The sequence below is a fragment of the Apodemus sylvaticus genome, chromosome 7 (assembly GCF_947179515.1).
Source record: "Apodemus sylvaticus chromosome 7, mApoSyl1.1, whole genome shotgun sequence".
NCBI lineage: Eukaryota > Metazoa > Chordata > Mammalia > Rodentia > Muridae > Apodemus > Apodemus sylvaticus.
The window spans coordinates 127748555-127776353 of NC_067478.1; the positions used below are offsets into that span (position 1 = coordinate 127748555).

General features: G+C 45.9%; 1 protein-coding gene across 2 annotated transcripts in view; it reads left to right on the plus strand.

Annotated features, from left to right (window-relative positions):
* Positions 1-27799, plus strand: part of Yap1 (Yes1 associated transcriptional regulator) — a 71291-nt gene that overhangs the window by 10616 nt on the left and 32876 nt on the right. For both annotated transcript variants that reach the window (XM_052189145.1, XM_052189146.1), the window contains exon 3: positions 19495-19610. In XM_052189145.1, the coding sequence (XP_052045105.1) occupies positions 19495-19610 (116 nt within the window). The remainder of the gene's footprint in view (positions 1-19494; positions 19611-27799) is intronic.

A 27799-nucleotide genomic window follows, 5' to 3' on the forward strand; every position in this document is an offset into this window, starting at 1 on the left:
CTGAGTGGCCAGGGAGCCTGAGGAACCCACCCACCTGTCTAAACTTCCCCACCCTTGGGTACCTGCCTTTTCTCCTCTGTGGGCTCTGGGGATCAAACTCAGGTCCTTGTACTTGGAAAAGCACTCTCTTATCAACCAAATTCTTACCCCACACATGCGCCAAGTGCTTATTAGTGGCTAACTCAGTGAAGTAGCTTATGCCCGGTTGAATCTGTCCATGTCCATTGAATTGGTGTCATCCCCATGTTGTTCAGCTGGGGGAATGCCATCCAGGACCATGGCTGTTGTCAGCAAATGCTCTGGGAGAGGTGGCCAACTGTGAGGGCTGGGCACTGACTGGTGTGACTATGGGAGCACCGGTCAGTGAAGCACTTCTCAGTAGACATTCCCAGGACGTGCTTAGAAAGACCAGCAGCAGTGATCTCCAAGTGCTTCTCTGGGGTTTTGTGGTTGGTTGGTTGGTTTTGTTTTTTTGACAGAGTTTCTCTGTGTAGCCCTGGATGTCCTGGAACTTGCTCTGTAGACCATACTGGCTTCAAACTCAGAGATCTGTCCACCTCTGCCTCAGAGATAAGACATGATCTGCCGCTTTGTTTGTTTATAAGATGAAAAGAAAATTCCCCACAAAAGAGGTGAGGAGCTGTGGAAACGCAGATGCTTCTGTTTCCTTCTACACACGCTCAGACTGATCTCAGTTGTGTCTCTGAGATCCTGCAGCTTGGATGGGCTCCACGTGCTGACGCTGGGTGCTGTATGCCGACATCCTGCTGGAGTCGGTCGGCAAGGGCTTTCCTGATGGACTAGTAACCAGATCTCCTATGGGTGGAAGATAAAACCTCTGCGCTTGAGGACAAGCTTACTCTGGGGTTCCTGTGTGCTGCACTTCTGAGTTAGTACTGACATACTTCAGTTTAGAGCTTGTGGGCCGGCAAAGCCAGCTTACCTGGTGAAGGCGCCTCATTGCCAAACACGGTAGGAGAATCAACTTTCACAGGTTGCTCTGTGACTGACTCAGGCGTGTGTCACAGAGAGACACAATACACAAGTTTAATGTATCTTTAAGAGACTATATACCGGGCTTGGAGGCGGAGGTGGGTGGGTGTGGTTCAGGGATGCAGGAGTACCCAGTCCCACTTAGAGCACTGTGTGTACCCTGCATGCAGGCACAGGAGAGCCGAGCAGAGCAGAGCAGGGGAGCCCCTTTACTTCAGAGCACACGGTGGTTTTTTACCACAGACAACCCACTCTGTGGCATTTTGACGTGGTGATAGTTTCTTCCTGCTCATCTCTTGGTATTTGAAGACCGGCTTGATCTTAGACTGGTCTGCACACTACATAGCGCCCAGGCTGGCAGCAATCTTCCCACTGCTGCCTAAAGCTTCGGAGATTTCAGGCTCTGCCTGACTGATTAGTGGTCTGTGTGTTTTGTAAGCTTGCAGTCTTTATGTCACAGGCAATGTTAAGGGCTTGTCGGATACACGCACTACCCTTGGAGCCGTGGAACCCTTGCCACACGTCAGCACCTTTGCTGTTCCTCGCGGTGGGCGGGCTCACTCAGCTACAAGCTCTCTAGAGGCAAAAAGATGCTCCTAGCTTTTCTCCTTGGTTTGGAGTCTACTGAGCAGTGGTCATCCTGGTTAATACCTGTGCTCCTGGTGTCATTGTTGTCCTTGTTTCTTCAGCGCTGTGGGGTTTGGTGCTGACACCTTTCTGAAAGCACTGGAGCCGCTGTGTGGGTGTCCTCATCACTGACACGGTACCCGTAGGGGAAAGAGGCCTCACTCCCTTCACAGTTGGACAGTAGGGGAGACAGGGCTGCCAGTGGGAGTGAGAAGTGACTGTCTCACCTCAGCTAACCAGTGAGCACAGGGAGCCAGGGCCCGCCAACCTCAACTCTCTCCTGCATAAGGACCCAAGCTCAAAGGTGACTTACCCCCTAAGCGCTAGCTGCTGGCTGGGCAGCAGTGTTCAGATACGTGAGCTTGTGGGGACAGTTCACATCCAAACAACACAAGTAACTGGAACATTTATACTTTGTGTATTTTTTTCCCAAAGGCTGCTCTTGAACTCATCATGTAGTTGAGGCTAGCTTTGAACTCCTGATTATCTTCCTGCCTCCATTTTCCAGGTCCTAGGATTATAGGCAAGGGTTACCACAGCTAGCTTCTGAAAATAATTTTGTCATTTCTTATCCTCCTCCTCCCATTCTTTATCACCGCCCGGCTGTGAACTCCCTATGTAGCCTGAGAATGGCCTTGAACCTCTGACCTTCCTGCTACCTCCTGGAGGCAGGGACCCGGGCCAGGTGTGTTAGGCACCTGTTGTGCCAACTGAGCTATACCCCAACCCAATCAGTCCAGTTTTGAGGCAGAGCTTCATTGTATTGCCCAGGGTGTTTTGAAAAACCAAGATCCTCCTGTCTCAGTGTTCCCTATTCCCAGGGGCAGTTTATTTCTTAAATGGAGCTGAATAGATGCTGATCTTGCCATGTGGCCTTGGCTAGCCCAAACCCTGTCAATCTTGGAAATCCCTTTTTATCCCCTAGGCCAGTTGTTCACTAAAAACCAGCACAAATCCAGTCACAGAAGCAAGGTTGTTTCTCTTTCATTTTAAAAATCGTATTTGTAGGAGTGTTTAGCCCACCCACAAGCATCTGTGTGGATAGCATGCATGTGTGGTGTCCACACAGATCCCCGACAGTGGTGGCTCTAGGCCACTGTGTGGGTACTGGGAGGAGAACTCCAGTTCTCTGTAAGAGCAATAATGCTCTTAACCTCTGAGCAATCTTTTCAGAGTCGTGTGCCCCCCCACCTCCCCCCTCTTTCTGTGTTTGTTTGGAGATGGGATGAGTTTACTAAGTAGACAAACCTGGTCTTGAATTGGGAGCCTTGGAACAGCGTCTCCCTGCTCTGTAGGATTGGGGTTACAGTGTGTACCATCACACCTGCTTTATGTGTTTATTTTAAAAATAGTCTTGTTATATGGTTCCAGGCTGACCTTGAGTTGTCAGTCCTTCCTCTCCTGTCCCCTCAACCTCTGAAGGTCCATCTAGAATTCTGTGTCATCGTGCTGTGGTGTCATCGTGCTGTGGTGTCACCACATCAGGGTTCTTTTTTTCTTCTTTGATTGGTTTCATGAGACTTACAAATAGCAGCTTAGCTCTTGCATCACTACATGAATTCAGTGAATCTCTCTCTCCAGGGAAACTCACGAGTGTCTGGCAGTCAGCCAGACTCTGTCCTTAGCTGCATTTTCATTCTGAGACTTGATTTCAGTTTCCCAGGCTGGCCTTGAACTTAGTCTCAGTCTCCCACATGACTGGGATTATAGACTGGGACCGCCAGGCCTGGCTGCCTGGGTTCAGATGTTTCTACAGCAGTATGGGTCTGCTGTTTGACCAGACTACAGGCTAAACTGTTGCAATATGGAGAAAAGTGAGGTTGTTAAGTAATAGTGTTGCAAAGTGTTGGTGTGGGCAGGACCTACCATTGTCTATGTAGGAGTCAGGTGTCTGGTAGACTCAGAATGTAACTGCAGTGGGGCATACTGCATATGTATCATTGTTTGTGCTTACTTACTAACTCTGTGTCCACCGATCAGGAGCCTTCCTGATACCCGCCTGCCACCGCATCAGAGCCTGGGTCACAGGCGTGCACCACCATACATGCCTTTTAATGTGGGTTCTGAGGATCCAGACTCATGTCATATTTCCTACAAGGCAGATACTTCACCGACTTAGCTATCTTTGAGCTTGGATTTCCTTCTATGAATTTGATGAGTGAGAGGATCCTAGTTGTTCTTACTGGGGAGTGATATGGCGCGTGCCTTTAATTCTCAGGAGGCAGAGGCAGGTGGATCTCTGAGTTTGAGGCCAGCTTGGGTCTACAGAGTGAGTTCCAGAACAGCTAGGGTTACACAGAGAAACCCTCTTGAATAACAAACAAAAACAACTAACCAACCAGAGATTACTCTGAAACTGTTCTCTGCAACACTCAACTCTCTGGAGCACGGTAGGTGGGGAGGTTCTGCCCCCAGCTTCAGCAGACACTGGCATCTGGTGCTGTGTCCTGCCTCTTGTCTTCCTGTTTTTGTGCTGGAAGCACTGCCTAGTTAGAGAGTTAGGAGCATCCTGGTGGTGAAGATTACACTTACTCATCTTGCACTGTGCTGGTTTAATGTGTAGCCTTCAAGTTAGAGAAGTAATCCTTCACATGAAGGCGTGAGGTTGCCGCACACCTTTTAAAAAGTTGGTATCTCTGAGCCTTCCAGTATGTGAAAATCGTATGAACACCATCTTTCTTGCTTTCTGGTCTTAATGCCAAAAGTACATTTATCTGAAGATTTGGAGTCAACCGGCTTGGTTGAACCTTAGTTCTGGTGCTTTTTGTCCCTCCCCGGCTTCCGGCTCGCCTACGGAGTGTGGCACGTGCCGAGCCACTCCGGAGGCTTAGCCAAGCGGCAGTCTCAGTCTGTGAATCTATTGTCATAAGCCCTATCTCGTGAGGTTGGGGACTGTTCATGTTTAAGTTGATTCCCCTGCAGTGTTATTTGTTGGCAGCAAAGGAGTTAAGCTTCTTAGTTTAGCAGGTTCACCCCAGTGTCTATGGGTAGAACGTAGACCCTGATGTGCCTGTCTGTGCCCTGTCATTCAGAATTCTTCCAATCTTATATTCTTGAAATTTTCATAATAAAATGTTGAGGCAGAGGTATTTTATGAAAAGCAGTGTTTGAAAGGAATTCTACTTTTGTCGTCTGTTTCCCAGTGTGAGTCCACAATAAAGACAAGTTCATGTTGACCACTTAATGCATTCTTTTTCCCCATATTCAGGCCACAGCAGTTTAGATGGGAGCATCGGACTACCCTAAAAACAAATGTGCCTGATGTATTAGTGCACGCTGAATGCCACCACACTTAGTGATAGAGGCAGCTAGATCTTTCATGACTTTAAGGCCTGGTCTACAAAGCTAGTTTCAGGCTAGCCAGGGCTATACAGAGAAGACCCTGCCTGGAGGATGGATATGGAGATATAATAATCAATTAATTAATTGATTAAGTAGCCAAACATTCTTACTCATAGTTGATAATTAAGTACTTTCCCTAATAGGAAAACAAGCATTTTGTGATTTTTAAGAAACTGGCGTATGTGATGTCGGTCGGCTTTGACTCATAGGAAGCCTGCAAATGAACTTCAGTGTGTTTTTCCTAAAGATGCAGCGCTAGTACCACGCAGCCACTGTCAACACAGCCACTGTCATAGTTAGGGTTTCCATTGCTGGAGAGAGAGAGACCATGACCAAAGCAACTTTTATAAAGGGCAGTGTTTAATTGGGGCTGGCTTACAGGTTCGAGGTTTGGTCCATTTCAAGGTGGGAACATGGCAGCATCCAGGCAGACCCGGGGTTGGAGGAGCCAAAAGTTCTCCATTTTGATTCAAAGGCAGGCAGGAGAAGACTGGCACCCACATGGTTAGGAGGATGGTCTCAAAACCTACCCCACAGTGACACTCTTTCTCCAACAAGGGCACATTCCTGTTTGTTTTTGTTTTGTTTTGTTTTGTTTTGTTTTGTTTTTTTTGGAGTCAGGGTTTCTCTGTATAACCTTGGCTGTCCTGGAACTCACTCTGTGGACCAGAACTCAGAAATCCACCTGTCTGTGCCTCCCAAGTGCTGGGATTAAAAGTGTGCGCCACCACTGGCCTGTTAAGGGCACACTCCTAATAGTGCCACTCCCTGAGCCAAGCAGATTCAAGCCACCACAGACACCAACTATGATGACATGCTAAGTTGAAAGATATTCCATGAGGAAATAATAGCTAATTCTTTAAAGGAAAAAAAAAACCATAATCAAGAAAAATGTTAAAGAGCAAGCAACCCCAAAACAAGCAACTTCAGTTGTGTCTCCAGCACATAGTATGTCTCCAGCACATAGTAGAGCATCCAGCATATGATGGGTATTTAATGATGTGAGAGGGGGTTTGAACCACTCGCCAAGAGCACTGGCTTCCTCTGTAAAGTTAACAGATCAAGATATATAATGTTGAGCTTTACCAACTCTAAATGCTATGAACGTCAGTGCAAAACTTCCCATCAGTTCCCAGCGTTCTCGTTCTTTCTCCCCCCCCTCCCTCTCTCCCCCCCACGAAAGTTTCTCATCTGTGTCTTCTCTGGGCTGAGGCAGTCATAGCCCTGGAGGACTCCATAGCTTTCTGAGGGAAGAGCTCTTGAGTGTGTTAGCTAGGCACTGTCACATGCTGTCCGACCAGCTTTGGAGATGTGTTCTTTGTCATTATTTTAGTTTGTGGCCTTTTGATTGTCAAATACAACTTAGAATTGTTTGAACCCATGACAAGAATGTGAATGCCATGTTGACTCATGTGTAGGGGAAATGCGGGTATTATTTAATACACTCACAGTTGATAAGATATTTAAGAAGTTGGGTGCTGGCTCCTTGTATGTGCAGATCTGTGTGTGTACTGTGTATGGCGTGCCTACTTCAGCAGATGGGCCTGAGATGTTTGCCTGTGTGTATATTAGTGCCCTAGCAGGTGTGCACACAGTACTGTCACAGAAGAGGATCTGGTTTTCCTGTTCACCTATGTGAGTCTGTCTGATGGAAAGTGTGGGCAGCTTCTGTCCGTCTACACTGCTGCTTTTCAGCAGTTAAAGGCTTTATATATTGTTTTGGGTTTGTCTTTTGTAGAGTAGGACAGAACCTTCTGTATCTCCCATGGGTCTCATTTTGTCTTGTTAAGTGATCATAAATACTTGCTAAATTAATTAAGCCAAGACACCTACCATGTCTTTCAAAATAGCTGCTGGTTCAAAGGCTCCCTAGTAATTCAGATGTGTAAGCATTCACTTGTCATGGAGTGGTGGAATGAATGGAAAATTCTCGAAATTCAGCAAGTCCTTGTTATCTACTCTTTCCTGTCATCAAACCAGGGTCAAGCTAGAGGTGGGCAGAGGCTCATTTGACAGTTTTAGCTGCCTCCGCTGCCTCTGCTGATCGCCTCCACTGCTGACCTCTGACCTCTGATCGGCAGTCCTTCACTCCCATCTCCCTCCCCTGTCCTAGGCTCAACTCCTCCTCCTAGATAAGCACTTCCTGTATCATTTTATATAGGTATCTGATGGTGCATGAGAGCACTGCGAAATCTGCAAGGAGCCATATAAACGTTCTCTATTAGCGTTTTAAGGGCTAACAGTGAGTTACGTAGGGACTTTATCTGAAAAGCAGAAGTGATATTTTGAACTTAGCATTTTTAGCTGCACTTTTACAAGCCTTTCTCAATTTGTGTATAGAAATTGCTCAAGTTTCATCGTGGTCTTAACGTGGAATGTCTTCTGTGTTAGTAAAGGAATCACTTTTAAGTAGAGAAAAAAGGTCAATGGAAGGAAACTTGCATTCTGATACTGTGTCTGTGGAAACACTTTAGACAGTCTCCCAGAGCCTTACTTGATTTTGTCCCGGTGCCTCGTCAGGCACGGATTACCGTGTCCTTTGGGGAATACAGCCGAGCGCTCTGGGCGACAGCTTGGGCACCGCAGCGTTATTTATCTATTTTTGTAAAGGGTTGCTAATCGCCTGGTGCCTCCCTGTCTGAGTTGTGGGCTCGTGGGCTGTCTACGGAGAGCACTTGATAGGCACTCTCATCTCCAACAGCGCTGCCTGTATTTTTAGTTCACCGCCCTGGCTTAAAGCGAAATTATTTAATAGAAACATTTACAGACTAGCAGCTTACTTTGAATAAGGCTGAAATTAAGCGGACCCTTTTTAGACTAGGTCTGTGTGTAAAAACCTGTGTCAGTATCATTATGAAATATAATCCGTTTATCCTACCTTTGGACGAGACATATACACAGCCTCTCTTTAACTGTTTCTACACATGGGCTTTTGTTTAAAAGAAAGATTAGTGTGTCCATTTTTTTTTCCTTTGTTTGTTGGCAGAATTTTACTCTGTATCCCAGGCTGGTTTCAAACCCACAGTGATTCCCCTGCCTCAGTCTCCTGAAAGCTGTGACTCCAGGCGTGAAACAGCACACTCAGTTTACCCACTGTATCCCTGTATTTAGATTTGAAGTCCTATAGGCTGTTAGACATCGAGGTTTATTTTAAAGCCCCTTAAACTGTTCTGCACAGGAGTTGGGAACTGTACCTCACATCTGAAATCTGAGCCGGTGACCTCTGGTCCAGAGCCCGGAGTGTTGCGACTGCGCCAGCCCCTGCTGTTTCCTAAGAATAGCCTTCTCCAGCAGAGGGTCTGTGCCTCCATCCAGTTGCCCCTCTTCTGAATGGATGAGGGGTGAGGGGGGGTAGAGAGGCTCAGAGGGGTTCTCTGACGTATTGAAAATGCACTAATGGCTGTGACCTACCTCTCCCCTCCCCCACAGGAGTTCTGAAAGTGGAAAGAGGATTCTGTTGGTAGGTGAAATAGTTTGAGAAGAAAAGAAATACATAATGTGTCGAATCAGTCTCTCAATAATGAGAAACTTAAGCCTTAAACCATGAACTAACTGATAGGGAGATTGAGGCTAAAGGGACCAGGACTTGAGACACACAACTAGGTTACAGGGACCAGGACTTGAGGCACACAACTAGGTTACAGGGACCAGGGCGTGAGACACACAACTAGGTTACAGGGACCAGGGCGTGAGACACACAACTAGGTTACAGGGACCAGGGCGTGAGACACACAACTAGGTTACAGGGACTAGGGTTTGAGGCACACAACTAGGTTACAGGGACTAGGACTTGAGACACACAACTAGGTTACAGGGACCAGGACTTGAGACACACAACTAGGTTACAGGGACTAGGACTTGAGACACACAACTAGGTTACAGGGACTAAGACTTGAGACACACAGCTAGGTTACAGGGACTAGGACTTGAGGCACACAACTAGGTTACAGGGACCAGGGCGTGAGACACACAACTAGGTTACAGGGACCAGGACTTGAGGCACACAACTAGGTTATAGGGACCAGGACTTGAGGCACATAACTTTAGGATACCTACAAGGCATTTTTAATATCTAATACTTTGATTCTTTGAGAATTTCATGCAGTAGATTTTGACTACCCCCATCCTCATCTCCCCCCAGACTAAGACATCTGTAAGGTCTTGGGGACAGGGTCCTGCTGTGTAGTCTACGCTAGCCTGGAAGTCACTGTGCATGTAGGCTACACTAGTCATGGACTCACGGCACGCCCTGTAACCCCAGCATCCGAGAACTGAGGACTGAAGGCGTGCGCCATCTTACCTGGCACCACCACCTTGGCCATGAGTATTTGTTCGTATAGCATTTCTTCAGCTCTAATATGTACAGCTTTGATGTTTTACCGCTGAAATTTAGGGTTTTCTTAGTTTTAAATTGCTTAGGTAACTTTGCTGGGCATGAAGGGCCTGTTTCAAAGTCAGGAAGACAACAAAAAGTAGAGCGACGTTGCTGATGATATCTCTGGTCAGGTGAGAGGACTTCCATCTCTGCTCTCTGGCTGACAGATCACAGAAAGCTGGCCACTGTGCACAGGGTTTGAGTCAACAGTCTGGAAGCCAGGTGTATTTGGTCTTTCAGTCTCTGCACTACATTTTTGAGTGAATGCATCTTTGCTCCCAAAAAAGACTTTGAAGCAAGCAGATTGTCCTGGCGTTATCTTTAGAATTTTAGTGAGAACATTCTTTTCCTGATTTATTTACTATATTTTGTATATACCATTTTTTTCTATGCACATATGATACCAGTGAATTGTCTTTAAAATGACCATGTGTCTGTCTTTTGGTTTTTATGGAATTTAAAATACTGAAGAGCTCTCACTCCAAACTTCACCCTTGCCAGGGTTCGTGCCTCCTGCCTGTAATCTTGGCATGTTGGATGCTGAGGCAGGAGCACTGCTGCGAGAGTGACATCAGCTTGGGCTACATAGTGACTCACTCTCTCTCTCTCTCTCTCTCTCTCTCTCTCTCTCTCTCTCTCTCTCTCTCTCATTTATTTTATTTTTATAAATACTCTGTAGCTGTCTTCAGACACACTAGAAGATCCCATTACAGAAAGTTGAGCTACCATATGGTTGCTGGGAATTGAACTCAGAATCTCTGGAGAAGCACTCAGTGCTCTTAACCACTGAACCATTTTTCCGGCCCTGAAAGTAGTTTTTTATCATGGTGAGTTTCAAGACAGCCGGTGTACAGAGTCATTTCTCGAGGAACTCCCCATCATCTTATACATGTATTTATAAATATTTAATATTTAGTATAAACCATTTGTCTCATGAACTTCATGGTTATCCTTAGTTGTTTAGAGCAGTGATTTACTCTGACTTGAACCTTAGAATTCTGTATGGTTTTCTGTTTGCTTGCTTGCTTGGTGTTTGTTTGTTTGACACAGGTTTTCTCAGTGCAGCCCTGGCAGTCAGTCCTAGGATCACTCTGTAGACCAACCAGGTTCTGCCCTCCAGCTTGGAGATCCACCTGCCGTAGCCTCGGCCTCCTGAGTGCTGGCGTTGAAGACTGTGCCCTGGAATTTGGAGTTATACATGGGGAGCACTATGCTGGCCTTGTGAAAATGTGGCTCTGTGTTGACTTAAGAGGTTAACCTTGCTCTACCTGCCAGCAGTGTTGTCTGGTTTGCCTATGAGCAGCCACCAATATAGGCTTTTAAGGAGCCAAGCAGAGTATTGATTGGAAAGCTGAGGTGAGGGCGTCTGTTAAGGCTGTTTCTGCAGGAGACCAAATTCTGCTTAGGCAGATCTGTCTCAACTCAAAATCAAGGACAAGACTCCCAGTGGCAGATAAAGGATCCTATGAGTGCTTATGCCTAGTATTTGTTTGAAATTTGGGGTTCGCCATATAACATTAGAATCACTGTTGAGATGTGATATAGGTTTTGGTTTTGCTGTAATTTAGTTTTGAAACAGGGACTAACTTGTCCCAGGCTGACTTCTAGGGTATGGTGTAGTATTCCCGTCTTGCCTGCGGTGGTCCGTGAACTCGGTCCCCCACTCTTGCTTCTCCCTCGCAAGTGTGTGTGCCCCCACGCCCCAGCAGGCTTGGGGGGGTTGTTTGATCTGTTCTGGTTACAGCTTTTTGGGGTGTTCCATGCATGTGCTAGGAGGTCAGAAGCCTGCTTTGGAATGGGTTCTCCCTCCCTCTGTGGCTTCTGTCAGTAGAGCAGCCCTCCGCCTAGCTCTTCCTTCTTTATTCCTTGTCTGTTTTGAGATAGTCTCACAGTTAAACCAGACTAGCCTTTAACCTGATGGAATCCTTAGCCTCCCAAAGGTTGAGATTTCGCATCATATCTTTCCTGAGAATGTTTTTGAAAATAGTGTCTTATGTTCTCTGAACATCACACTGTAATTCTACCTATTGTATTTTCTGATTGTACAAGTAACTGATATTTACTGTGGGGGGAGGGGACTGGAAAACACTGGGAGGTGAAAAGAATAAATAATTCCTTATCTCATAGCACATGGATAACACTTGGCTGTGTATTTTCAGGCTGTTTGAATTACAGACTTTGGATATTACCCAACAGTTCTTCAGTAAAGGTCACTGTTTGTCTCCCGCTAGCAGCTCATGAGTAGAGCACATCCAAGTGTGAATCTTTTTCTCACCTCACCCTGGAGTGTAGTGTTGTAGTGTATGTGTTATGTTGTGGTTTGTAGCTTAGTTTTGATACTTGTGTTTGTTTGTGTGTGTGTGTGCCTGCATGCACACTGAGGCAGAAGGATGCTTCACTTTCAACTGAGAACATGTCTTGAGCGGTAAAAAGCCAGTCTAGGTGAAGCTGTGTGCTTAGTACCTGATGTTGAGGACAACGTTAGTAGTCAGTTCTCTCCTACCAAGTGGGTCCTTTGTTTCAAACTTGGGTTGCTAAGCTTGGCAGTGGTGCCTTTGCCCTAAGAACTTTTATTCCTTTTACCTGGCTGCCTACCAATGTTGGTGTATACCACGTTTTGCTAGTGGACGTTTGGGTTGTCTCAGTGAGCTGCTGTGAATAACGCTGCTGTAGCACAAGTGTACAAGAGAGCCCGAGTCTTTCCGGTGGATCTAGAAATAGGATTGCTGGATCATGTGCTGATTTTATGCTCAGTTTTATCGTGATGAGCTCTGAAACCTCTACTTAGCAGTGTTTTTCATTTCAGCAATGCACAAAGCAAGTGCTTGCTTCACATCTTGGAAGACATGTAGTTTCTTCATGGAAGGCATTGCAAAGGGTGTTAGAACTCTAGCAGGTAGGTCAGGTCTCTTTCCCTTTCTTGTGTTGGGGATGAAACCCAGGAAGTCACATGTTGTGAGCTGTTGCTCTGCTTCTGAGCCGTGCCAGGAGACTGGGAACCTCACTTGGATCCTGCTCATGAGTGTCAAGTGTTGAGCAGCTACCATGAGTCTCATTTTTGTCATCCATGGAGTGAGGGAGGATTATCAGCCTGCGAGATTCTGAACACCCAGCAAGCAGTTTGTCGTGATCCACTTATCTGAGGCCAGATGGTATAATTGTGTGTCCAGGAGTAAAGGAAAGAAGTCCTGGTATAATTGTTAGGTTCTTCCTCCATAATTTAAGAAAGCAGATGAGAAATGGGATTTACAAGGTGACTAACACCTTGGTGAGTCTTTGTGGGAGCTATTTTTTATTTTCAGCTCTTGGTTTCTTAGTAAGAATAAAACGTAATCTGTAAGATAGATCTTAAAGAAAGAGAAAGAAATTCGTGTTGGTCTCAGCTCTCCTTCAAACAACAAAAAGTGTACCCACTGTGTAAAGTGCGGACGTCACTGTTGAGTAGATAAACGGCCACCCACTGGGGACTGGAATCACTGCACCGACCTGGTTGAAGGCTGATCAATGGGCCATGCTCACATGCATTGATTGTAGGCAGCTGAAACGTGGGAAAGAGGACAGAAGATGAGGAGTTACCAATTATATGTACGTCCTGTTTTGTTTTCTCTACCTAACTAGTGACTTCAGGTTATTTATTTTTATAGTTTATTATACACAGTGAGTTTTTGTAATTTGTGTATGTCTCTGTGTGACTGCATGGTACATGTGCTGGGGGTGTTAGAGGCCAGCAGAGGGCATCAGATCCTTTGGAGCTGGAGTTACAGATGATTGGGTGTAAGGGACTCAATTCTGGTCCTCTGCAGGGACAGCAAGAACTTGATGTAGGATTAAAAAAAGAAAATTAAGCCGGGTGGTGTTGTCGCACAACTGTAATCCCAGGACTCTGGGAGGCAGAGTCAGGCGAATTTCTGAGTTCGAGGACAGCCTGGTCTACAGAGTGAGTTACAGGACAGCCAGGGCTACAGAGAAACCCTGTCTTGAAAAAAACCAAAAAAGAAAACAAAGAAAGAAAGAAAAAAAAAATTCATGGCTTGATTATAGAGAGTAGTGAAGGTCTGTTAAGTCCTAGCAACCAGTTAACTTCATGGATCATCTTTGTCCCCTGCAAAGAAGGGTTGTTGTTTTTCAGAATGTAGTGGAATTTCATAGTCACTGACTGGAAGGCTCAGTGAAGAAAGGTGTAATGTCAATTGTGATAGGGTTGTGTTTCAGTTGCACTGTCTTTACCTGTCTTTTATCCTGAGTCTAGTCAACAACAAAGTGACCTTTCACTTTCTAATTTAGTGAGTGTGTAAAACTTAACATCAGACCAAAGGGAGACATTAATTAGATTTAAAATTTAGCGTTGAAAGTTCACTAATATTGTACATAAGATAACAGCCCTGCATTCCTGGCTTGGATGAGAGTCTATCATCCCTTTCTTCACAAGAAGCCGTGTGAGATGTGACTCCAGGCTTGCGACCCAGCACGAGCCCAGGCAGCACTGTTGACGTCAGACCCTTTATTTACTTTAAAATGGCAAAGCAGGGAACATATATATAATTCAGTCCCTGGAGCACTTGCCAGTCAGGCATTAAAACCCGAGTCTGTGATCCCAGCAGAGACGGGAGGGTTGCTGTGGCTTCAGCCTACACAGCCTTGCCAAATGAGAAGGCTCGAGGTCCGTTGAGAGTCTATCTCAAAATCTAAAGTGGAAGGTGACGGGGGGGGGGGGGGGCACAAAACACACGAATGCACTGTGTTCTGGTTTTGTCACAGCTCCTATTTGAGGGGACCAGAAACAGGAATCTGCTGGGCCTGCCTGCATGAGGCAACTTCTCCTCTCCATTTACTGAAGTGTATAAGTTATTAAAAACCAAAGCAATAACTAATGATTAAATAGCCAAGTGAAGCAGGCTTCACATGCCTCTGTTAAGACTTGACTGCTCATGTCTGTCTGTGTAGAAGTCACGTCTCCTCGTCTTCGGTTAATCATTGTTTTCTGAGATATGGTCCTATACTGTAGTCCGTGCTGGCCTAGAATTCACTCTATAGGCTAGGCTGGCCTCGAGCTTGTGACAGTGCCTTAACCCAAGTGCTTGAATCACAGGTGGGAACCACCATGCTAGGCCTGCGTTGTATCCCTTCAGAAATGTGGCATCAGAGGTGCAATAGGTTAACCTAGTCAAGTTCCAGGGTCACTCCCCAGGTTGCATTATTGATACTGATAAGAATCTTTAATAAAAATATTGGCATTTTATAACATTATCCAATGGTTGTTGAAAGAAAATCCGGTATGTGGTGACTTCAGGACAGGCCCGGCAGGTTTAAGGGCACTTGCTGCTCTTGCAGAGGATCTAGGTTTGGTTCCCAGCACCACACAGTGGCTCAGAAACATCTCTAGTCCAGTTCCAGGGGCCCTGATTGCCGATCAGCCCTTCCCCCACGCAGGCAAATGCTCACACACACAAGATAAAGTGTGCGGAGGCTCAGCGGGTAGAGGAGCTGACCGTGGAGCTTGCCAGTCTACGATTCCTGGAACTCCCACGGTGGGAGAAAACTCACCACTCTTCTGCCCCTTCCCTTACCCCTGCCCCGCCCAGAAAGAAAATACTGTTTTAAGATTTGTCTGTTAGGTTCTGTGGGAGCTGGTTCATCAGCCAAACTTCATATGAATTATCACTTTCCTACTTATTTAGTGTCTCTTCTACCGTTTGGGGGAATGCTTACAAACTAATAGACTCATTCTGTCATAGCTGTTTGGGTGGCCAAAATTGTGTTGTATTATTAGCAGTTAAAATGTCACTGGAGCCATAAGTGTACGGTGGATGTAACCCTAGGTCTCTAGTAAGATGGCTTCCCGTGAAGTAGGTTTGGGGGGCAGCACAGCCAGAGACCTTATTTGCAGTCATGTGAACACGTTCACTGAGCTGGTCGGCTGTGGTGGCCACAGAGCTGGTTAGAGGATGCCTGAACTTGTCCCGCGTCCTGGGCCTTAGGCTGAATTCCTGTCACAGCAAAGGAGGGTGAGGTCCTGGACTGGACTTCTTTCTTGGCTTCTGACCCTCAGTCTTCCCTCCCCGACCGACAGACGTAAAATCAAAGGTTAACGCTGCCTTTCATCTCTAAAATGGAGCTACTTCTTTCCGGCGTGCTGGAGTTGCTTTAAATACTGTTTGCTCAGGACTGTCAGTTTATTTAACGCCAATACATCTGTGAAGCAGAGAGGTCCAGTCTAGCTTTGTTGTTGTTAAAACAGCATGTCTATAAGTAGATTTAAGAGAATATTTAGAATTGTTCGGGGTCAGCCTTGTTTCCTTTTTCCTTCCCTTCCTACTACTTCCTTTGGTTTTTGAAACAGGGTCTCACTTTGGAGCCCAGGCTGGCCCAGAACACTATGTAGCCCAGGCTGACTTTCAGTTCATCACAGTCATCCAGTCTCAACCTGCTGAGTGCTGGAGCTTCACCAGACACCACATATAACTGTGTGTGCGGTTGCGTGCGCGTGCGTGCATGTGTGTGTGTGTGTGTGTGTGTGCGTGCGTGCTCGGAGGTGGAGCGTGGACTCTCAAGGAGTGTTGGGTGGCAGACCTGCTCTCACAACCAGGCCATGCTCGCCACCCCTGGTAGTTCTGTGAGTTATTGGGAGACTCCACTTGGATTGTCACAGATGATAGATTTCCTGCGAGTTTAGACGGCTCGGGGACTGCTGCAGTGACAGTTAGGGAAGGTCTGTGGAGACCTTTTTTGGGGGACTCATAAATCTTGAATTCTGGCTTTTGTTCTCAGCCATGCTGACTTCTGTCATTTTCTGTATCATAAAGGGGAGGGGACCAAATTGTGAACTTGGGAGAAGTCAACATTATGAAAAACATGGTGTTGATTTGGAGGGAAACCGTTTGGCTGAAGATGAGAGTTTCTGCCCACGCATTTTTGAGCACTTTACTGACAGCCCAGGCCTTTGAACTTTAGATTTTGATTCCTGACAATACTGAAAAAGTTACATAGAAGAAAAGTGTATAAATTGTCTCATCCTTATCAAAGAATTATGTCATGTGTCTCTCTGAGCCTTTGAGGGCTCTAAAGAGTATGTGATGGATTTATAAAAGGATTGGCTGTGGTCTCGGAACTGGAGCTGTGTGAGGGGTAGGCTGGACACTGTATCCTTGCTCTAGAATCGCTAAAGCACATAGGTTTCCCTGGGTGAGAGTGTTCTCTAGCACCTGGCTCTAACACTGCACAGTGTTTCACAGTGCATAGGTTTGATAGGGTCCAAGCACTGCCACTAGAGTCTTCTGAGTTCCAACAGTGGCCAGCACTCAACACACAAGCAGTCTTCACACCCAATTTCAAAAACAACCTTGCTCGTTTCCTGAAGTCAGGGTCTCCCTGTGTATCCTTCCCGATCCCTCACTGGCTGGAGCTCACGCTCTCCTGGGTCCTGGGATTAATGGTGTGCACTGACACATCAGCCCTAAGTCAACTTTAGAGTCAAGTCAGTCACTTAATTTCTCATTAGACAATTCACTAGTCTTATATTTAAGTGCAAATTTTCACACTTTCCTTTTAAAAACTTGTGTGTGTGTGTGTGTGTGTGTGTATGCGCGCACGCATACCGGCTCATGTTACCTACGCTGTCCACCAAGTCTTCCACTTTTCTTCTTGGCAGCTATCAAACAGGCATCTGGCTCCATTGCAAGATTCAGTGTTAATGGTGTAATCTATAAACTTGATAAATACAAACATTTAACACACACACACACACACACACACACACGTTTAATTTAACCTGGAGTCACTTTCAAGACTTGCTACAGAAGAGGAAAAGTGCTGCACTGTGTTTGGGGTAGCCTGCTCTAGCAGCTTGCATCTCTGCAAACTCAGCTGTTACTTTTGGCCTATATTAGGGAGCTTTTCAACAATTAAAACTGCTCATTTTTCCTAGTAAAGAGAAAATAATAATGTACATAGCTCTGGTAGCCCGTGTGTGTAGACCTGTGTAGTGCATCACTGTGTAGACCAGGCAAGCCTCGAGATCTCAGTGCCTCTGCCTCCCAAGTGCTGAGATTAAATACTCCTGCTATGCTCAGCCTTGGAGAGTAGACTCTTCACCCCTCCCACCTGTACATGTGTGGGATTGAACTTGGGCTGTCAGGCCTGTGTGACAAGTATGTTTAGCCCCCTGAGCTGGCTCACTGGCTCCAAACTAAGAGTTATTGGGCACAGCTTTTAGTTGGTACATGCTTATTCTTTGCCTTGATTTGCAAAATGACCACGTTATATTGTAAGTAAGAACTTTTTGGCTCAGGGCTTAAGAGCACTGACTGCTCTTCCAAAGGTCCCGAGTTCAAATCCCAGCAACCACATGGTGGCTTTACAACCATCTGTAATGAGATCTGATGCCTTCTTCTGGTGTGTATCTGAAGACAACTACAGTGTACTTATATATAATAAATAAATAAATCTTTAAAGGAAAAAAAAGAACTCTTTGTCCAGAGGTTTCCCATAGTTAGTATTTTGGGATTCTCTCTGAGGAGACAGTGTATCTGTATTTGCTTGTTTTGTTTCCTAGCTCATTCTTAATTCTAAGGTTAGTGTAGGTTGCATTAATTGACTAGAAACTTTATTTCAGGTTTGTTTATTATGTATATAGTATTTATTCTGCCTGCATGTATGTCTGCATGCCAGAAGAGGCCACCAGATCTCATTTGCTAGGAATTTAACTCAGGACCTTTGGTAGAACAGCCAGTGCTCTTAACCTCCCGGCCGTCTCTCTCCAGGCCCTAGAAAAATTTTTACTATTTCTGTGTTGTCACTTTATCACCTACCAGGTGACAGATATCTGAAGCCTCTAGACCTTTTTGTCTCTCTTGTACCTACATTATTCTTTTTCTATTAATAAAAGATTTGTTTTTAAATGTATGTGTGTGGGGGGGTGTGTGCACATGCCCACGAAGCCAGAAAACCCACAGAATTCTGCAGAGCTATAGTTACAGTCGTTGATGGCCCAGGCTGCCTGACAGATGGGTCCTGGGAAGCTCTGCTACTTACTAGGTAAACTAGGCTGGCCTTGAGCTCACAGAGATCACCCTTCTCGGCCTCCTGGGTCCTGGGATGCAAAGTGCACCACCATGCAGGGCTCACAGCCTTTTATAGGAGTCACAGTCAGTGGCTTTTAAATATGAAGTGGATCCCCTGGGAAGTAAATAAAACAGTGTCCACTCTCCCTTTCTGAAGGCAAAGCAGGTTGCCCAGACATGGACTCCGGATTGTCTCTGTTAGGGATGGCTGGAGTTTGGTGTTTGTGTGTGCACTGTATTTGTGACTGTGTGTTTATGTGTGTTCACATGTGCAATCTTACATGTATGGAGGAGCCCAGAGTTGATGTTGGTTGCATATATCTTCCTCCATTGCTTCCCATCTTGACAGGTTCTCTCACTGAGTCCTGATCTTGTCTTGGCTGGCCTGATTGGCCACTGAGCTCTAGGGTCCATCGGCCCCTCCCTCAAGGAGGTCAGTGTGGTAGCTCCCTGTTCCCGTAACTAGGGTTTTAACATATAGGGCCTGGATGTTTTATAGAGACTTCTAAAAGGACTTCTAAAAGAAGTTTAAAAGACTTCTAATCTTGATCTTTAAAAGATTAATAGAAATTAAGTGCTTTGTAGTAGAATATTTGGGGAACAGTGCCCTCAAGAAGTACAGCTTAAATTTAAAAATGCCTAAAGGTGCTCCTGTGAAATACAGACTCTGTAAAGTGCAGGCTAAGACTTGAGCAGTCAGAGGCAGTGCCCCAAGGAAGAAGACTGCTCTTGGCAACGTCTCAAGGGGAGCCAGAGATTGGCGATGCCATCTGAAGTCCAGTCACTCAAGCACCAGAGTTCAGCTGTGAGGACAGTGTGCCTTCCAGGCTTCTCCTAAGATTGCGGGGGCAAGGGGGGATGCGACACGACGACACACACGCACTTATTCAGTGGGATGGTGAGAAAGTTATAGGAACGTCTCAGTGGTAAAACACTTACACAACATACCAAAAAATAGAAATAACTTTTTTTTTAAGGGGAAAGAGTATACTGGTACTTCCGTGGCTTGCTCAGGAGGGGAAGGCAGAGTGAGCTCTGAGTCTAGATGGGGCTTTTTCTTAGGGGCGATGGTCTGACTTTGGCTCTGCTTTGTCTCAGTCACAACGATCAGACGACGACGTGGCAGGACCCGCGCAAGGCCATGCTCTCCCAGCTGAACGTCCCTGCGCCTGCCAGCCCAGCGGTGCCCCAGACACTCCTGACTTCTGCCTCAGGTGAGCACCACCCTGTTGGGAGGGCCACGTGCATGCTGTCCAGCTCTTTGTCTTCCTTTCTACACAGAACCAGTTGGAGTCAAGGTAGCATGCGTATTGCCTTGTTTAGTCTTGATCCATTGCGACTGGTCATGAGACAGGAGTCCTCTGAAGCTCAGGCTTCCCGTAGTCATGTGGCTGTAAGTTGTTTGGGGTTTTTACTTTTTGGTTTTTGACATCATACTTGTTTTTGTGACATACTTATTTGTGTGTGTACAGCACGCGCATGTACACCATAGCGTATGAGAACAACTTTAGGGAGTCTGTTCTCTCCTACCACCATGTGAGACTCGAGGATCACACTCAGGTCATTAGACATGGCAACAAGCACCTTTGGCTCTGGACACCCGCTCCCCCAAAGCGTCCCTGAGATGGTCGGTCTCATGTAGCAAAGGCTGATCCAGAAGCCCCGCTCCTCCCGCCTGTGCCGCCCTGTGAGTTTGTTTGATTGACGGCTCTCACCTCACTCATGCTTCTGTACGGCGCTGGCGAGTGCATAGTTTATTTCATGGCTTTAAGGTTGAGAAGAACACAGCCGCACTGCACGATGGCCTTAGGGGTGCTGGAATCCGAGCTTTGGTATTCAAAACTCCCTTTTTATTTGTTTGTTTTTGAGATGGGGTCTGCCAAAACTAGCCTCAAACTTGCAGGCCCCCTGCCTCTGCCTGTTTTTGTGCCACCTTGCTATATACTCAGCCTCTTTTTAAAGCAGACGTTTGTATTACCTTGACAGGACCTACAAGGCTACTGTGTGCCATTACCTTGACAGGACCAGGGAGCACCCCTCTTACTTCTAGATCTAGAGTGCATTGCCAAACTGTCTTCACTGCTGGGTGCAGTGAGGGACCCTCTAATCCCAGCACTCGGGAGGCAGAGCTTACAAAATGAATTATTTGGCTGTTTATGTGACTATAGTTTTTCCTTGTCTGCATAATAAGCAGTAATACTGCTCGATAGAGGGGAGATGCTGAAGGAAGTTACATGACCCATTTAAAGCCCTTGCTTCTTTAAATTTTTTTTGCTGTGTATGAGATTTTTTTATTTGACTTTTAAATAACGTTTTTAGTTGAAATGTATAGGTTTTACCTGCATCCATGTATGACACCGTGTACATAGGTGTCATGGAGGGCACAAATTGAAACAGCAGTTATAGATGGTTATGAGCCCCCACATGGGTGCTGGGGACCCATCCTCGGTCCTCTGAAGAGCGGGAGGGGCTCGTCACCTCTGAGCCATCTCCCATAGGAAGCTTTCGGCTTGCACGGGTAGTAAGCAAAAGCACCTCTCCACCCCCTACTCAGGTGCGTTCTCTTTGCTGGATGGGTCCGAGGCCACAGCTGCCCCATCAGCACCTTGGTACACACACGTGGGAAGCAGTGCTCCTCCTTCTGGAGTCTTCCCTCTTTGCAGTCTTGCTAGATGTCTGCTTATGCACATTGGTGGTAGCAGACACCAGTGACAAATACATCTTCATGGCTTCCTGGCTTTCCTAACTGGAGCTTCTGACGGGCAGTGGCCAGGAGTCTGGTAGCAGATTGACTGGAGGTGTGCAGATGTGAGACTTGCTCCTGCCCTGCACTTGCTCTTGCTAGTTGAAAACGGGCTTTAAGAGGTGATGGCTGAAAATGAAAGCAAGGGCACAATGTGGGGCAGAAGGAGGTGAGTCACAGAGGGGACTCGGTGGAGAATGAGGCCCCCCTCCCCCCCGCAGGGATATGCCTGGGCACGCGCAGAATCTATTTGATTTAAATCCTAGAGTTTGAAAGGTGAAAATGATGTGGGTATTTTTTGCTGGTAGTTTTACTTTGGTAACTTTTTTTCTTTAACTACCAGATTGCAAATAAAAGCCAGTGGGCAACCCTTCCTTGCTGCGGGAGTGAGGCGGGCAGGGCGGCCTGCGTCCAGCAGTCGGTGGGCTCACCGCAGTTCAGCCATGGGCTTATTCTGCCCTTCCCCTTCCCTATCTGGTGCGGTTCTTTTGAAACAAGAGTCTCCCCGTGTAGCTCTGGCTGTCCCAGAGCTCCCAAAGATCCACCTGCCTCTGCCTCCCTAGTACTGGGATTAAAAGTGTTTGTGACCATGCCTAGCAATACAAGTTATATTTTGGTTGTTTGTTAGTGCGTGGGGGGGGGAGGGGCTTCAGTGTCAGCATACGGTTTGGGATTGGATTCTCTTCTGCCACGGGGCTAGGAGTTGACCTCGGGGGTCAAGCTTGGGAGGCTTTACCTGCTGATTTACCTGTACTCCCCGCTCGCATCCCCCTGAGGGTCTAAAACAGTCACCCTTGGAGTTAGTGGTATAACAGCAGCTGGTTTTTAGGCGATAGAAAGTGTATTCAGAACTTGCTAGTAGCTCTTGAGACTCCACTCCTAGACCATGTGATAAGTGGCAGAGGGGACAGAAGAGGACAGGGTGACACTGGAGACCAGAAGCTGTGGTTTGCTCATAGAGATTTGTTTCTAGTAATTACACTGTCCTTTAAGGAGGGCTTTGTGGTTAGATGATAAAGTGAGTTAGGAAGAGATGGGTCAACAGCTGTGCTGAAGCAAAGACCTTAAAAAATAAAGTCACCAACTACTTCAGAAGGAAGCTGTGTAATGACACACTCTAGGAAGCCAACACTGCAAGAGCAGAGGCCGGAGGATGGCTGCAGGTTCCAGGCTAGGCTACACAGTGAGACCTGGTGCTCCCTACACACACACACACACACACACACACACACACAGTTTTCAAGACTTCCATCCCAGGAGTACCAAGTCAGAAATGTCCAGGTTGCCTATAGAATGTAGGTGTTTTAAATGGCATGCTTGAAAATCCTGTGTGCTTTTAATGGTCTCTAACTTAGGTATGTGATCTGACCATGTAAATAGTTGGTTATGCTGGATTACTTGTGAAGTAACAAAATATCTATACATTTTAATTTAATTTCTTTATACATGATTGGTTTAAACAATGCATGTAACACTTGGGGAATGTGGGGGCCTATTATATATGGAAGTCTCCAGAATGAAACAAATTCTAGCCAGAGACCATGCTGCTTAATCCAGTGAGTGCTGAGGTCACTGGTGGTGTGTGTGGTGTGGCTTTTACTCTGGAGGTTTTTGTTTTCTCCCAGTAGAGAATTGAGTCTCTACTCAATTCTGGCCTCGCACAGAAGAGGCAGAGGCTCTTCCACTGATCACTGTCTCCGGGTCCCCCGTTTCCCCCTCCCCCACTTACACTGGGGCTCTAGCACACACGCTCTTGAGATCATGTCTTGTGTATCCCTAGCTGGCCTTGCACTAAGTAACCAAGGCTGGCTCTGAACGCCTTGATCTTCTTCCTGTCGGGTGCTGAGATGTGAGCCACTGTCCCCAGCAGGTACACTTGAAACTAAAGGATATTTTAGTCATTCTCCATTTGGACATTTAAGAGTGAAACGAAATGTTTTGGAATGAAAATTAAAAGAACTATACAGTGTTGGACCTAGAGAGGACAGCAGATCACCTCTCGGGCCTTAACCCTGAGCTGCACCAGGAAGCTGTAATCTCAGCAAACCTTGCGCCCACCATAAGATGATGGCCATAATGGCCTGTTGATAAGATTTCAATCTAGAGGCGTGTATGTCTGGAAGGCAGCCCTGATTGGGGTATATGGGGATTTGGAGGGAAGGGGTAATGACGTAATTATCTCAAAAAACAAAGTATAAAAAAGATTCATTTAAGCATAAACTAAGTGTGACTCAGTATTTTGTAAACTATTTGTGATTTCTGGTAGCTGGTTATTACTTCATTTAAAGTAATTTAAAACATCTGTCAACCATGACAAAGATAAACTGTTTATCTTTGAAGCTTTCTGTGATCGAGGCCTCAAGCTTTTTATTCAAGTGGTGAGTTTATTTTCTACTTTAATCAGGCAGTACAGTATTGCATATATAGATAACTTTTTTCCTTTGATTACTTTAAGATAAAATTTCAGCATCATAATACTGTATTAATGAGTACAGTACTGTGCTAACAAGACTGTATTAATAAAAACTCAAGCAGGGATAATATTTGAATGAAGCCCACAATCAGCAAAACAAGGAACCAGTTTGTCTTGTTAGTTATTCCAGACACCTCATAAATAATTGTTCGCAAAGTTCTTAAGTAAAATGGCTGTTTCCCTTTTCCTATGAGGCTGTCCTGGTGATCTGAGAGATTGCAAACTGGAAAGGGGAAATAGTTTTGAGGTGGTGTTTACAAAAGAAGAGGCAGGGAGGGAAGAAGCCAGGCCTTGGGAGTTAAATTAGCATAAACATGGTATAATCTACAACCCTTAGAAGTGGGCTTCAGCCTGGATAACCAACCCTTTACTCTGCAAATGGAAGGAGAGGCATTAAGAGTAGCTCAGCCACATAGTTCAGATGCCATCCTGGCTTACATGAGACCTTGTGTCGAAAGGGAAAAAAGGAAGACATTTGGTTTGCTTGTAGCTTTAACAGCTTGTTTTAATTTTTTTTTGTGCTGTGAATCAAACCGAAGAGCTCCTCTGAATCAGGCAAAGACTTTACACTGAACTGGAAACCCAGCCATGCGCACCTTAGTGACTTAGAACAGGCCACTGTTCTTACATAATAACGTGGGTTGAGGATTGGATGTATAACTCAGTGGTACTTGTAGAGCCTTGCACAAGATTTTGTTCCCCTCACTGACGCCAGCTCATCCCGCCCTGCTCTCCACCACGAAACAAGTCTATAAGTACAAACAAGTAGCTTGAAGGGAATGCAAAGATTTTTAAACTTCTTGCCGAAATAGAAACTGTCAGTCACCCAGGATGAAGTGGCCAATTGGTTTGCAGATGGCCGTTGTCTCCGGGACCAGGCGCCCTGAACAAGCCAGCACACGGCTGGCCTCACTCTGCTCAGAGATTCCCACGCACTCTGGATCAGGGCCTGTGACATAACCCAGTGCTACTGCTCCTTACGTTTTCTTTCCTCCGTTTGTACATACCAGAGTAGTTGTGCTGAATTGAATTTATAAGTAACTTTATTGTGTTGGGTTTGTTTTTTGATGCGGGTCCAACTGCACCCATGGCTGGCCTCAACCTTGGAATCTTCTTGGCCTGGCTTCTGAGTGCTGGGGTGATGGACCCTGGTTATTTCGGTGGCTTTAATAATGCTGCTTTCTCCCTGCCAGGGCATGCCTCGAGAGGAGGGGTGGCGCAGGGTCCGTGCCTTGAGGAGGGCTGCTGTGCAACTTGTGGGGGTCATTTTTCTCCTAAGATGCAGGACCCTATTTACTAAGCTATCCTACTAACCTTTCTGTTTTCTAATCAAGAGTTTTAAGTTTTTGCTTATTGACTTACCATGCATGTCTGGGGTACATATTTGTATCACTTGTGTGCAGGATCCTTTGGGGGCCCAAAGAGGCCACTAGATCCCCCGGAACTGGAGTGGGTGCTGGAAACTGAACTCAGCCAAAGCTCTTAATGATCGGCCTAGCCAGCCTTGAATAGGATCTTATAACCCAGACTAGCCTTGAACTTCGGATCTTTCTCCCTGTGTCCAAAGTACTGGGGGTGGGGGGTTATAGGCTGGTGCTAGATATCTTGCTGCAGGGTTTTTTGTTTGCTTTGAGATGTAACTATTGCAGGTGAGACATTTCCAAGCTTTGCGTTAAACCAAAGGGAACAAGCAGATAGAAATCCAAGCTCCCTTGATCTAACCTGGGAGCACACAGTCGCAATGCTTTCCATGTACTTCGGAGTTATTTGAACTCTGATGGTTACTATTTCGTGTAAATTCTGAACCTATAAAAGAACCATGCAAACTTTTGTTAGCAGGCCCACCAGCCAAAAGAACAGGAGCCAACACAGAGAGCATAAGGGGAAGCTGTCGCTGTGTTAACTGCCGTTATGCAAGTCTCCTGAGGAAAACAAGTTAACAGTATTAAGACTCAAAGATAGAAATGTCCATGTTAAACTCATTCTTCAGTATTTTTGTAGTTGTTTTGGAAACTTTGTGAAAAGAGATTAAATTATTTACATTTAAGGACCAAATGAAATGCCTGCTTTATTTCCTCCCTCTGTGAGTGCTAGGATTTTATTTTTGTCTTTTCACTGATTTCTAAGTCCTTCTGGTCTATTGCTCCAACGGCTTTTGTGACTCATAGAAGGAGTATTTGTGTGAAAGATTAAGATGTTAATTTTTCAAAAATGGCATCAAGACTACCATATATAGACAGGAGTGTAATGAAATGGATTAAGTCCTGCAGCAGTAGCCAGACTGTTCCTAAGTTATACTTTTTAAAAAAACATGTATGTAAGGATAATCAGTGGGTAAAACTTTACTTTGGTGTTAATGAAACACAGCCATTGTTTTTTTTTAGCGTTTGAAGTTTAACTGAGCACTCTCAGAAAACTGATCTTGCCAAACCACTGAGCTGTTGCATTAAGTTCAAATCTGATACTTAATGCATAACCCTAAGTGGGACACACATACACACACACACACACACACACACACACACACACATATATATATATATATCAGACCCATGTCCTCTGCAGCGGTGTGGAACATCATGGAAAATGGGGCAGGAAGACTGTAAGAGCCAAGAGGATAGGGAGGAGTGTTGTGAAATGCTGGTGTGCTGTGAGTGCTGTGGACCTGACATGGCTGTTAAATGCAAAAGCTCACACACAACCTGTGGTGGCCTGCTCAGGCTCTTCCTGCATGCCGACCACTGTTTAAATCAGAAGACCAGATTAGAGACAGACATAGCATATTTTCCTATTGTGAAAATGGCAAGGGGGAGGTTCAGACTAGTTACTGCCTTAAGTGATCAGGCGAGGGAGATAGCCTCTCAGGTGGGGTTTCCGGGGTCTCCAGAAGGGAGCCATGCATCTCTGTGGAGGAGTCAGTCAGAGTTAGCGAGGGAGCCACTGGAGTCTGTTCACTTAACAGGGAGCATTTGCAACATGGAGGATATAGCAGAACGTAACTGGTGAGTGGTGAGAGAGTGCTTGGTGAACAGTTCAGTGAGAGGGAAAGAAAGGTTAGGTGTGAGGGCACCTGCTGAGCCCTGAAACTTAATCTTGACAGTTGTAGAGTCCAGGAACAGACAGAAGACAGACGTGTCAGGATACCTGGGAGGGGCCCAGAGTACAGCGTCTTCTTCTGAACATTCCGAAAATTCCATTAAAACCAAACAAACAACTCCTGGCTGGAGAGATGGCACGGTGGATCAGAGTGGTTGCTTTTCTAGAAGCAGGACCACTTGTTCTAGAGCACCTACAGTAAGCATCCTGTGTGGTGAGTTCTTCATTATTTGGGTGTATTAATCTCCATTCTGTAGATACTGAAAGGAGCCATCACTGGCTAAGGAGCTTGCCCAGGATTAGAAGGTCAGTAAATGTTCAGCCAACTTTGTAAGCTCAGGGTAAGGACACTGGGAAGCAGGGGTCCTACCTCGAGCCTGCAGTCTGCTCCTCGACCTTGTCTCTCACTGCCACTGGTGGTCCTGGACTCTACTGTGTTGAGGCACAGTGCTGGCCTCAGTGAGTCATGGGTGTGGGGTGGGGTTCTGATAATTCATTGGGCACTTGTTTGCTAACATTGTTTTGTCAGTATATTTATGACTGTTTTAGATTCAAACATCTAACCTTGTACAGAAAAATGACACTACAGAAATTGAGGCAAAAGGATTTCATGTCTCTCCCTCTCTCTCTCCCCCCCCACAGTCTCTCCCTCCTCCCCCCACCCCATTCTGAATATGGGGGCGTGCCTTGTGAACTGTTGTTAATCAGCACATAGTTGTTGGGAGAAGGGACTTAGTATTAACTTGTGCAAGGCTTTAAAGGGGAACTGGTCTACAGAACCCATAGTGTCTGAGACGTTTTCAGTTTTCAGGAAGTTTAAAAATGAGCAGAGCAGCTTTGACTACTGTTGGTCAAGTTTGCAGTGTTCTAGAGAACTCTACTGGGTTTGAGTCCCAACTCTGCCACTTTCTGACTTAGGTGGTAGATAATTGTTTCTACGTTGTGAGCTCTTTTGTTTCTACGCTGTGAGCTCTTTAAATGAGTTAATAGTTGCTTGCAAACAATGCAGAACTGTGCCTGCTGTGTAGTGACAATAGCGTAGACTCATTTGAAATTGGACTAGATTTTAGACCTACTTACTCCTAGAAGGA